The sequence below is a fragment of the Salvelinus fontinalis genome, chromosome 5 (assembly GCF_029448725.1).
Source record: "Salvelinus fontinalis isolate EN_2023a chromosome 5, ASM2944872v1, whole genome shotgun sequence".
NCBI lineage: Eukaryota > Metazoa > Chordata > Actinopteri > Salmoniformes > Salmonidae > Salvelinus > Salvelinus fontinalis.
Window position 1 is genome coordinate 30,788,029 of NC_074669.1, and position 13,217 is coordinate 30,801,245.

General features: G+C 45.1%; 1 protein-coding gene across 12 annotated transcripts in view; it reads left to right on the top strand.

The window, feature by feature from the left end:
- Positions 1 to 11,249, top strand: part of ptprfa (protein tyrosine phosphatase receptor type Fa) — a gene marked incomplete in the record, with an annotated part of 430,527 nt that extends 419,278 nt beyond the window's left edge. For all 12 annotated transcript variants that reach the window (XM_055923142.1, XM_055923138.1, XM_055923140.1 and 9 more), the window contains 9 exon segments: positions 1,599 to 1,718; positions 1,938 to 2,092; positions 2,844 to 3,129; positions 4,932 to 5,110; positions 8,496 to 8,622; positions 8,757 to 8,882; positions 9,262 to 9,416; positions 9,570 to 9,705; positions 10,299 to 11,249. In XM_055923142.1, coding sequence (XP_055779117.1) covers positions 1,599 to 1,718; positions 1,938 to 2,092; positions 2,844 to 3,129; positions 4,932 to 5,110; positions 8,496 to 8,622; positions 8,757 to 8,882; positions 9,262 to 9,416; positions 9,570 to 9,705; positions 10,299 to 10,367 — 1,353 coding nt within the window.
- Positions 11,250 to 13,217: the final 1,968 nt, after the last annotated feature.

Sequence of the window (13,217 nt, forward strand, 5' to 3'; positions counted from 1 at the left end):
AGGATTAATAACTCTGTACCTAAAGGTCATCCCATAGTGTCACAGCTTCCTGCCAAACTTAACATCACACCTGTCTCTCTGGCCCCATGAAGGGTCAACTCATCATTCAATTAACTTTCCCCTTTGAATCTTGGCCCCTGTGTGTCATCGTCATCACAGCAAGGTGTCTGCTGGTAATATACCAACCCCACCGCTGTGTCCTCTGATAACCTCCATTTTCACCGGTTTTGTCTAGAAGGAATACAGCTTTTGTCAAAATTGACTTTCGTAGCAGATTTAGGAGAATTTATGCAGCAGGTTAGGAGAATGAACGTAGCAGGTTAGGAGAATTAGGTTAAGATTAGGAAAAGGTTTAGGCTTACCTATAATGCTAAATAATTAAACGTTTTACATCAATTTAACAAAAGCTGTAGCCATCTATACATGACAATGTTCACCCCTTACTATCAGTCTCACTAGAGAGGAAATGAACGGGAGGGGAGGACCTGAAAGAGAACACACCACAGGAATTTATGTGACTGTCCGTAGCGACTGACATGGGGATGGCCGGGACACAGTGACACCCCCTTCACTATGAACAAACAGAGCACAGTACCAACCTCCAGTAATTTTAGGGACAGCAGCCATTTCCAACTGGCACTAGTCTGGGTGGATGTTGGGAAATGTTCCTGTAAAACAGATCAACATAAAACACCAATACAATGAAAAAATTATATTATTATCAGTGTACATGGTCTGTGTTTGTAAGAAATGTACCAGTTAGCTCTTGACTGTGTGTGTTTGGGATGTTCATTGGAATGTATCCAGGGGGTGACCCTACTGGCCACCAGACTGTCCAATCAAAATGCCCCCTCACAATGCCCTGACCAATGACCCTGGAGCACCAGGCTGCTGTACAATCACAAAGCCCTGACCAATGGCCCTTTGGCATAGAGGTCTGGAGGAGAAGAGAGGCACCAGTCATGCTGGCTAGGGTCCCTGGGCCTAGATTCCCCTAGAGATGAGCCCCTGAACCCCAGCTGGCAATCTCTCTCTGCTTTCACTCTCTCCCCTTTTTCTCTCTCCTCTCCCTCTATCCCTCCCTCTCCCTCCAGGACATGGATGACACAGTGGAGCAGAAGCAGTTCAAGCTGTCATCCTTCGCTTAGCCTCAGTCCCTCTCCCATAACACTAACCCTCTCAGTCCCTGTCCTATAATACTGACCCTCTCAGTCCCTGTCCCATTTCACCAAAACACTAGGCCCCTTAGGCAGCTTTAGTCCCTGTCCTATCAACCCACTGTAACTCTGTGTCAATGCTCTTAGCCTAAAGCTATGCTTAGAGATATTCATTGTTCAGTGTGTGCGAGTGGAAGTCTCTCCTCTCTTCCTCTATCCCTCTCATCCTCCAGGACAGGGGAAAATTAAACAGTGGAGCAGAAGCAGCTCAAGCTGTTCTCTTTAGATCACCCCCAGTCCCTTACTGTCCCATTTCCCGAACACTAGCCCCTTCTCTCACCCCTAGTCCTTAACACTGTCCCTTTACTGTAACCGCAGTGGCAGTAACACTATTCTACACTAAGGCTGAACTTCATTGTTCTTTGCCTGTGTGTGTAACAGGTGAAGTGTGACCAGTACTGGCCCAGCCGGGGTACAGAGACCTATGGGATGATCCAGGTGACCATGTTGGACACTGTGGAGCTGGCTACCTATAGCGTACGCACCTTCACCCTCTATAAGGTAAGAGCCATACATGTAGAGGTATAGTATGCATGGTAGCCCAAGAGTGACCAGCTCTTGACCACCTGAAGGTCAATGATCCCGGAATGTTTTCTCAAACTTTTATCAAAGCTCTTGCTAGCTAACTCGGTGTTGTAAATATAAATGTTTGTCATAGAGACTGCCCAGAATGTGGCCACCAGTGTGCGTTTGTGGTGTTCTGATACGTTGCTCTACCAGAATGGCTCCAGTGAGAAGAGAGAGGTTCGTCAGTTCCAGTTCATGGCCTGGCCGGACCATGGAGTGCCTGAGTACCCTACTCCCACCCTGGCCTTTCTGCGCAGGGTCAAGGCCTGCAACCCCACAGATGCAGGGCCCATGGTGGTCCACTGCAGGTAACCCCCATCTCAGACACATCTCCTTCACTGCAAACATCTGGAATGAAGTCAATAAAACTGCCCGGAACAGGGTTCACTGAAGTTGCGCTGTTGAGGCTCTTTCCACTGGTGGAAATAAGCCTAAGCCAGAACCATCTCACAGATATGTGACTTTTCCCACACAAAAGCCCCACACATTCACATGCACACAACCACACACACGCATACCGACACAACACAAACATACACATTACACACAAACACACTTTTACACACATAATTTCCCTTGCTGTTATTTATTTTACTCTTATTATTATATATCCCGATGCCTACTTTACCCTTCCTTCATTTACATATCTACCTCAAATACCTTGTACCTCTGCACATTGATCTGGTACTGGCACTCCCTGTATACTGCATAGCTCCATTCTTGTGTATGTATTTCGTTCCTCGTCTTACTATTTGATTTGTATTATTATTTTCATGATTTTGAAACTCTGCATCGTTGGGAAGGGATCATAAGCGAGCAGTTCACCGTAAAGTCTACACCAGTTGTATTCGGCGAATGTGACATATTCTTTTTTATTTCATCTGTTCCTGTCAGTGTACTGTACATGGCTCTATAGTTACAGTTTCCTGTCAGTGTACTGTACATGGCTCTATAGTTACAGTTTCCTGTCAGTGTACTATACATGGCTCTATAGTTACAGTTTCCTGTCTGTGTACTATACATGGCTCTATAGTTACAGTGCTCTGTCCGTCCCCACAGTGCTGGTGTAGGGCGGACCGGTTGCTTCATCGTGATCGAAGCCATGCTGGAGCGTATGAAGCATGAGAAGTCTGTGGATATCTACGGTCATGTGACGTGTATGAGAGCTCAGAGGAACTACATGGTGCAGACGGAGGACCAGTACATCTTCATCCACGAGGCCCTGCTAGAGGCAGCCACCTGCGGTAACACAGAGGTCCCTGCACGCAACCTGTACGCACACATCCAGAAACTCACCCAGGTCACGCCCGGAGGCACCGTTTCCACCATGGAGCTAGAGTTCAAGGTAGAGTAACAAGACATGGAGTTTGAGAATGAGGTAACAGCCCTGCTTTGTAGCCTGGTCCCAGATGGAAACAATGACCATCGCAGTTGGAAGGACAGCGCAAACAGTGTGGTAACAGCCGGTCTCCTTGTACATTACAGTTCACTTCTATGTTATGAACTTAACTTGAAGATTGTTGGAGTGCAGCCTTGAAATCAGACTCGAATGCTAGGGACTTGGGAATTGACTGGTTATGCTTGAGTTTAAGTGACATGACTACAAAATTGGTACGGTTACTAACTGGGGCATTTAGTTAGGAAACAACAGCAGAGTTGTTGTTGTTTCACTGGGTACGATGCAGCGGGGGCAGGAAGTTAATGTCTTAGTGTGTTTGGGAACACGGAGGAGGAGAAGAAAAGGAGGAGGCGGATGAGGAGGAGGAACTTTCCTCACCCTCAAACTAACTCTTAGGAGGGGTGTTCTGTTTCAGAGGCTAATCTTCTGGACTGGGGATGAGAGACTGAGAATGAGGAAGGGAGGAAGAGAAGAGAGAGGCTCGGGGGATGGAGAGACAGAGAGAAAGAGAGTGATCTAGTCAGGGAGGAGTGTTGGGGCAGGCTGACCGGCTGACAGCCTGTAGATAAAGCCTCAGTGGGTTGGAGAGCTGATGCATCCTGGGATTGGGCTGGGGCCTATACCACTGGGCTCCAATGACTGTATTGGTCCCCCTCAGATACTCACTGTCTGCATCCCAAATGGTACCCTATTCCCTATATAGTGCACTACTTTTGACCAGGGCCCATAGGACACTGAGTAGTGCACTATGTAGGGATTAGGGTGCCATTTGGGGTGCATGCACTCACAGCCTCCCGCCGTAGGAAAACAAAACTGCTCTAACCAGCCTCCTTCTGGGGGACTCACCACCACAACCGAAATTATGTGGGTCAAACTTGTTCAGCAAGCAGGATGATTGTAAATCCGCAGCGAGTATAATTAGGTTTTAATGCTCAGTACCACTTGCAAATTTGTTTCGCAAGCAAGCAAGGTCTGAAATTTACACTTAGCTTTTTAACTACTGACAGAGAATCACATTAAGAGGACCCTGTCAGCAAAGCCAGCAAAAATATAAAAACTCTATCCCCCTCTCATCTGGGAGAACATGCTTTTACATTTTAAAAGTTTGGTTTGGTTTTGGATTGGATTGCTATTCCATAGCTTTGACAAGGATATACTGTAGGCCTGTGCATCTCTCTTAACAGCCGTCTCAAATGTTGTGTGAGTAGTTGTTTTCGACTCCCTGGCGTCTCCGTATGTGGCTGTGGCGTCAACACTTAGGATGAGTTTAAAGGAGAGCGAGAGCTCGGCGTTGCCAGTGTCAGCAGGCAGTTATTTGAAGATGGAGAACAAAGGGGCTTGACTCAAAGCTCATCATTTTCATGCATCAATAATAGTGTTAGCCCCTATGCCCTCCAAAATCCCCACCCATACACAGCAGCGCTAGGCTGGCTGGGATCCCCGGCTTTACAACTTTGAAGGAAGGAAAGTGAGCGTCAGGGAAAAGCTGTGGCAAGAGTCGTCGTCGGGTTAGAGGCAATTTGACTGCACCCCATGGGTGTACTCGATTCCAGTAATTATAAGGGTAAGGGTTGGTGATTCTCTACAGTAGCACAGAGTTCTTTAATCTGAGCCATGTTTTTAATCCATGCATCCATCCATGCATCCCTCAACAGTATACCAAAACAAGTGGTGGGGCTGCCATTTTGCCAAAAAACATCCCAGATTGTATCTTAAATCTGCCCATTCCTCTTCCCTTCCTTCTCCAGAAACTGTCTAACTCTAAAGCACATACCTCAAGATTCATCAGTGCCAACCTCCCCTGCAACAAGTTCAAGAACCGGCTGGTGAATATCATGCCTTTTGAGTCCACCCGCGTGTATCTGCAGCCTATCAGAGGTGTGGAGGGCTCCGACTACATTAACGCCAGCTTCATCGATGGATACAGGTGAGAGAGAGGGAGATGAGGAGAGAAGGAGGGACGAGGAGAGAGGAGAGGAGGAGAGGGGGGAGAGCAGAGGAGAGAAGGAGGGGGGGAGGGCAGAGGAGGGGGGGGGGCAGAGGAGAGGAGGAGGGGGGGGGGGCAGAGGAGGGGGGGGGGCAGAGGAGAGGAGGAGAGGGGGGAGAGCAGAGGAGAGGAGGAGGGGGGAGGGCAGAGGAGGGGGGGGGCAGAGAAAGAGAGGAGATTCAAACTGTGAAAATGAGACATGAAATATTCTGCAGACTAGAATAAGTGAGATGGGGGACGGTGAGAATAGAGGAGATGAAATAGAAATGGAGAAGACCGAATCCATCCTGCAGACACAGCTCCTCTAATGAGCAAGGAGGTGGACCTTTCCTGCAGCGGCTGACAGCAGTGGATTATGGTGTGACATGGAGACCAGTGTTTTCCTGTCTCTCTTCCTTGTTGTGTCAGTTGTCAGGGCAAATTGGTCATAGTGGCAGTACTGTCCATTCCTTGCCACATTTCTCCTGTGGTAAATAAATAGTCTGTTTGTGACAGGTGACAAACTACTCCTGGAAGAGGAATAAAGTTATTACTTATTGTGGTGACTATGTTCTTGTCTGCTGATTCCCACATCCCGTTACTGTATGGGAAACACTCTTTTAAAGACATTTGTTGATATTTGGAAAAAGAACAGTGAAATGAAGCACCTGTTGTTCTTACTGAGATGGATGGGAAGGTTTTGAGAATTCTGTAATATACAGCTGGGTGTGTGCGTGCAAGTGAGCATTAATGTGTGCGCAGAGATGGGCAGTATTTCTGTGGAATGTATTTGAAATACGTATTTTGTATTTACAATTTTATTTGCCTGAACTACAATCCAATGTTTTTTGTAACGAGATACTTTCGAGAGCTGTAATTGGTATTTTCAAAATACAAAAATACTTTTCAATACCATTCTTTTTTATAACGGTTCACAACTTTGTGGCCCCCTTTCAGCTTGCATTGGTATCAGAAGTCTGATGGCACTATGGTGTGATAAGCATGTCTGTTAAATGACCAAATTGTAAATGTAGATATAAAAATGAACACTTGCAAAGCATGCTAAGTATTATTCTAATGAGCTCTGCACCTGAAAGAAGTCCAATAAAAAATCCAGTGTGCTTTGCAGTTGTTCATTTCACATTTACATATTCAGTTTGGTCATTTAGCACAGGGTTTCCCAAACTTGGTCCTAAAACCATAACGCGCAAACAGGGGGACCCTAGGAGACGCTCTTATGTAGAGAGTCTTACAGGCAGTGCATTCAACTAAGGTAAAATAAAAACACATATCGCAGTCATAGCAAGTAAAAAGTCTCTGTAACCATTACTAAGAGTGATGTTGTTTTTAAGGGGTCGACTTGCTAATGTATTTTAGTATTTTAAAAGAAATACAATGCTTTGCAAACGTATGTTGTAATTTCTTTTGATATGTTGGTCTTTAGGGTATTTTGTAATTGTTCTTTGTGATTTTTGCCAATTCCTGTGTGTGCGTGTGTGTATGCTTGAGTGTGAAAGTGTGTGTGAGGTGCTTGGGGGCTTCTGTTCAGGTATTGTCCCATATCAAATGAATACCTAATCAGAGTGGTCCCATAGAGAGTCTCCTTTATGGAAGTGTAAACACTGTAATTGGCAATAATCCACAATGCTACGACACACTAATGAGTGAATGTCTGAATTAATAGGAGCTTTCCTCCTTTTTGGAGGATTTGTTGAGGGTTTTCTGTTTGGATGTCCTTATCCACACCTCTCATCACACACACACACACACACACACACACACACACACACACACACACACACACACACACACACACACACACACACACACACACACACACACACACACACACACACACACACACACACACACACACACACACACACACACACACACACACACACACACACACACACACATTAGCAAGCAAGCAAGCAAGCAAACACACACACACACACACCTCCTCTGTGCCTAATAAAGTCCCTGGGGCTGCCCCACCTGAGGGAGAGAAGGGAAAGAAAAGAGGAGGAGGGAGAGAAGGAAGGTGGATGTAATTCCTCTTTAATTCATGTAGAGGTAATTAAGAGTAAATTTAGACATAGAGAGATGTTAGCTTGTGTTCTAAATGGCACCCTATTCCATACATAGTGCACTTTTGATCAAAAGTAGAGCACTGTATAGGGAATCGGGTGCCATTTGGGACTCATTTGAGGTGTTAGTATTATATTTCGCGGGAGGCAGGCAGGCATCACATCTTTAAAGTTCCAGAGGGGATTAGAATGACTTAGGTGAAGAAGGGGAGGATAATGATGATGATGCAATGATGATGATGCCATTCTGGTTAAGTTTCTGATATCCTGGGGTGGTAATTCAAACTATCTAGTCTCTTGCCAGCTATGCCACTGACATAATGATGTAAGTCACTGAAGTTGTGCACACCAGACATTACATACATAACAAGCACTGTCTTGGTAGAGCAAGGATCTCTATGCATGCCTGTTAATTTCTTTATTGCTATTGCTATGTCAGAACACTCAGAATCCAATAATTCAGCTGAAGAAACTGAATATCCTTGTGTCAGTCAAACCTATCAGACGTTAGAGACCCTTTGAACATTGTGCTGAGGCTGGTGTTAGTTATTACTCAGAAAAGTAAGGGCAAAGATAGGTAGAACTCACAATTCCAGCAGCACCTTAGCTAGATAGAACTCACAATTCCAGCAGCACCTTAGATAGATAGAACTCATAATGCCAGCAGCACCTTATACTGTACTTCATGCCTTATATAGAATGCACTGTCTGTCTCTGTATGGTTGTATAAGCAATGATGTATGGCTATACTGTATCCTGCTGTAGCCTATAACATAGAGGAGCAGACCATATAGCTGCTTTAATCTCACGGTCACTCATTTCCTGCAGTGTGTGTGTGTGTCTGGCCGTACGAATGTATGCGTCTTGGGCTGACTCTCACATGTTTGTCGGGATTCCTGACAAAAACGTAATCACATTAACGCCACTACTCCCACAGCTTCACACTGCCCTCTACTGTTGATCTAGTGGAACTGGACCCCAGCTGCAACGCTGCGGGTCTCACTGCCTTGAAGAGCATAGGAACTTAATTTGTCAGCAACATAACATAATGAAAATACACCGAGCCCAGACCCCATTATCAGCACAAGGGCCTCTCAGATCACAGTAGGACCACACAGGGCTCAGCGTGGATACTCTAGGTCTATGGGGATGTATTGAAGTGTACCTTATATCCTTTGTAGTTATGATGCTATCCGGACTCCCTGTGTCATGGCCTTTGCTGTATCCTGACGTAACTCATGTCTCGTGTCTCTCAGGCAACAGAAGGCCTACATAGCCACCCAGGGCCCGCTAGCAGAGACCACAGAGGACTTCTGGAGGATGCTGTGGGAACACAACTCTACCATCGTCGTCATGCTCACCAAACTCAGAGAGATGGGACGGGTGAGTGGCATAGATACTGTACATACACTGTTAATACACGCACACACAAACACGCGCATTCATGGACACACACACACACACTAATGGGTGGTATTGTTGATATGACAGTTCTGTCATTGTTGTCTGTTTCTTAGGAAAAGTGCCATCAGTACTGGCCTGCTGAACGCTCTGCTAGGTACCAGTACTTTGTAGTGGACCCCATGGCTGAGTACAACATGCCCCAGTACATCCTCCGAGAGTTCAAGGTCACAGACGCCAGGGTAAGTCCATCTCTCCATCCATCCTCCCTCTTCTCCCTAGTGACGTACATCACTCTCTGCTCTATGCACAGGGCTAATTATTGTACATAGCTGTACGCTAAGCATATTTTCCCAGTGAATTGTTTGAACACGTGTAATTATCTCTGCACTGTGGTTATGTTCTGATGTTCTGTGTATAGAAATAGATTCTGCACGTTACAGCAAAGACATTAGTAGCTTGAGAACACACTAAAACATTACTAGTAACATTACTCAAAGTCAGTGGGTATAATGCTTTATGTAGTGGTATAAGCATGTACGAGCCTTTATAATGTCTAATAATAAGGCTTAAAGAAAATACTCACTTTATGCCCATCATCCATTCCTCACCACCTCTAAGGATGGCCAGTCTAGGACCATTCGGCAGTTCCAGTTCACTGATTGGCCAGAACAAGGGGTGCCAAAAACTGGAGAGGGCTTTATCGACTTCATTGGCCAAGTGCATAAAACCAAGGAACAGTTCGGACAGGATGGACCCATCTCTGTGCACTGCAGGTAAGGGAAACCAATGACAATTACCATTGTGTGTGTGTGTTTATGCGTGTGTGCGCTAGTGTGCCTGCCTGCCTATGTGTATGTGTGTGTGTGTGCGCGTGTGCATGTGCGCACATATCTACTGTGTATAACCCTCTCTTTGCTCCCCCACAGTGCTGGTGTTGGGCGGACTGGCGTGTTCATCACCCTGAGTATCGTGCTGGAGAGGATGAGGTACGAGGGGGTGGTGGACATCTTCCATACCGCCAAAACACTGAGGACCCAGAGACCTGCCATGGTGCAGACAGAGGTACAATGCAGTCACAACGCTACAATATATTGGGATAGACTGGTTAGAGAGGGGATCGGACTATATAGAAGCTCTTGGATAGAGGCAGGTGACTAAGCAAATAAGGATTCAGTTGTAACAATCGGTTTTTTTTTTACAAATCAGATTTATATTGTGTGATGTCCTGTCGTGATACTGTGCCATAATGTTAGAGGAAGGTAGGCGGATATCGGGAGGAAACTGGGATGTGGGGTTAGATTAATAAAGTGTAGTTATTTCAACATATTGTTACAAATACTCTCCTAGGCAGAACTATTAAATTAATGCAAATGTTATTTGTCACATGCGCCGAATACAACAGGTCCTTAACCAAGAATGCAGTTCAAGAAATAGAGTTAAGAAAATATTTACTAAATAAACTCATATAAAAAGTAACACAATAAAATAACAATAACGAGGCTATATACAGGGGGTACTGGTACCGAGTCAATGTGCGGTGGTACAGGTTAGTCGAGGTAATTTGTACATGTAGGTCGGGGTATAGTGGCTCTATTCGTTATTGTAGATCACTCTCTTGACCGACACTGCTCTGCCCCTCTTTGTTTCCCTCCCAGGACCAGTACCAGCTGTGCTACAGGGCAGCTCTGGAGTACCTTGGCAGCTTTGACCACTATGCAACATAATCACTCTCAGAATGCACTGGGACTCCTGGGGTTCCGGAGCGCCGCCAGTGTCCCTTCTGAGCCATATACACCCTGCTGACAAAGTCCAGAAACTGCCTGAGGGGAGAAGGGAGGGGGGAGGGGTGAGGAGGAGAGGGAGAGAGCACACGTCTGACTGGGCGACCTTCAATCAGGTGGAGCAGTACTCCTGGACTGACTGGCATAATAAACCTGCTTTAAAACCCTCCACTACTAAAATCTACCCCCCAAGAAATGATCTAAATGCTTCAGTGTGCTTCATTCTGACGTCTCTATACGTAATGCTCACACCATAAAATCACTATTTCTGCCTCCTACTGCTGATATAGAAACGGTTATTTTTCTGCTTTTATTATGCATCAACATCAATATTATTACCCATTATGTGATTATTATTATTTTGAATTTATTTTCTAATCATTTATACTCTGGTTATTTTATGTCAAACGTGTCTTATTTTAAATTAATTACTTGTCTTTTTTTGCACAAGGGACATTAATTTTTAACATGCTCCGAGTTATTCTTAATACTGGAGACATATGCACACTCAGAGCTGCTAATAATAATTTTATTTTTTACCATAATTATAATATTCTAAAGTTCGCTATTCTCTGGTCGTATTCAGTGGTATATGGGGGACAATCTTTTATATGCCTTTCCACTTCCTGGTACTTTACAAAACGACTAGCCATCTCCACAAAAAGAGATAAAACACATACACCAGAGTTAGTGGACTACTATAAAATAAACCTATATACAGTGCATTTGGAAAGTTCAGACCACTTGACTTTTTTCACATTTTGTTACGTTACACCCCTATTCTAGAATGGAATAAATTCCCCCCCCCCCCCCCCCCCCCCCCCCCCCCCCATCAGTCTACACACAATACCCCATAATGACAAAGCAAAAACAGGTTTGTAGAAATGTTTGCAAATGTATATAAAAAAAAACAGAAACAGACCATTTAAATAAGTATTCAGACCCTTTACTAAGTACTTTGTTGAAGCACCTTTGGCAGCAATTACAGCCTTGAGTCTTCTTGGGTATGACGCTACAAGCTTGGCGCACCTGTATTTGGGGTGTTTCTCCCAATCTTCTCTGCAGATTCAAGGACATTCAGAGACTTGTTCCGAAGCCACTCCTGCGTTGTCTTTACTGTTTGCTGAAAGTCGCTGTCCTGTTGGAAGGTGAAGCTTCGCCCCAGTCTCAGGTCTTCATCAAGGATCTCTCTGTACTTTGCTCCGTTCATCTTTCGCTCGATCCTGACAAGTCTCCCAGTCCCTGCCGCTGAAAAGCATCTCCACAGCATGATGCTGCCACCACGCATCACCGTGGGGATGGTACCAGGTTTCCTCCAGATGTGACACTTGGCATTCAGGCCTAAGAGTTCAATCTTGGTTTCATCTTGTCTGATGAAAGATGAACGGAGCAAAGTATAGAGAGATCCTTGATGAAGACCTGAGACTGGGGCGAAGCTTCACCTTCCAACAGGACGACTTGTCAAGGCTTGATGAATCTTGTTTCTCATGGTCTGAGAGTCCCTTAGGTGTCTTTTGGCAAACTCCAAGCAGGCTGTCATGTGCCTTTTACTGAGGAGTAGCTTCCATCTGACCACTCTACCATAAAGGCCTGATTGGCGGAATCCCGTAGAGATGATTTTCCTTCTGAAAGGTTCTCCCATCTTCACAGAGGAACTCTGGAGCTCTGTCAGGGTGACCATTGGCTTCTTGGTCACCTCCCTGACTAAGGCCCTTCTCTGAAACAGAGCCGTGCGGGGGAGGGGGGCCATAATCAACATCAAGGTCTTCAGAGCCCGGGGAACAGTGTGCTAACTGCCTTGTTCAGGGGCAGAACAACAGATTTTTCCTTGTCAGCTCGGGGATTCGATCCAGCAACCTTTTGGTTACCGGCCCAACACTGTAACCACTAGGCTACTTGCCAAATGATGGAGGCCACTGTGTTCTTGGGAACCTTCAATGCTGCAGATATTTGTTGGTACCCTTCCCCAGATCTATGCCTCAACACAATCCTGTCTCGGAGCTCTATGGACAATTCCTTCGACCTCATGTCTTGGTTTTTGCTCTGACATGCACTTTCAACTGTGGGACCTTATATGGACAGGTGTGTGCCTTTCCAAATCATGTCCAATCAATTGAATTTACCACAGGTGGAGTCCAATCAAGTTGTAGAAATATCTCAAGGATGATCAATGGAAACAGGATGCAGCTGAGCTCAATGTTGGTCTCAGACTGTAGGAACGGGTCTGAATACTTATGTAAATAAGGTATTTCTGTTTTTTAAACAGAATACATTTGCAAAAAATTCAAAAAATCTGTTTTCGCTTTGTTATTATGGGGTATTGTGTGTAGATTGATTAAATTATTTATTTATTTTTTAATTGATTTGAGAATAAGGCTGTAACATAACAAAATGTGAAAAAATCTGAATACTCTCTGAGTCTGAATACTTTCCAAATGCACTGTATGGTTAAAAAACTGAATAGGCTAATCTTGATGACGTTTGAAAAATCTGCCATGTACAGATTCCCAATAACTGTTAACTGTGATTTTCTCAATGCCTGTCGCTCAAAGAGCTCCGGTTCAAACTCTAGACACAGCGAAAGAAATACAGAAAACTACCTGTACATGGAAAAGTTGTTTGTTCTGTAACAGCACCCTTAGCTGTTACATCCAGGTAGGTCGAGCCTGGCCTGAGGTCGACTGAACCAAACCATCACTCCCGAAAGTCACAGAGGAACTGGGACCCTGGCTCTGGTCTGATCTGACAAGCTATACCTAGTTTGGAGAAGCAGACATACAGAGCTCCACATCA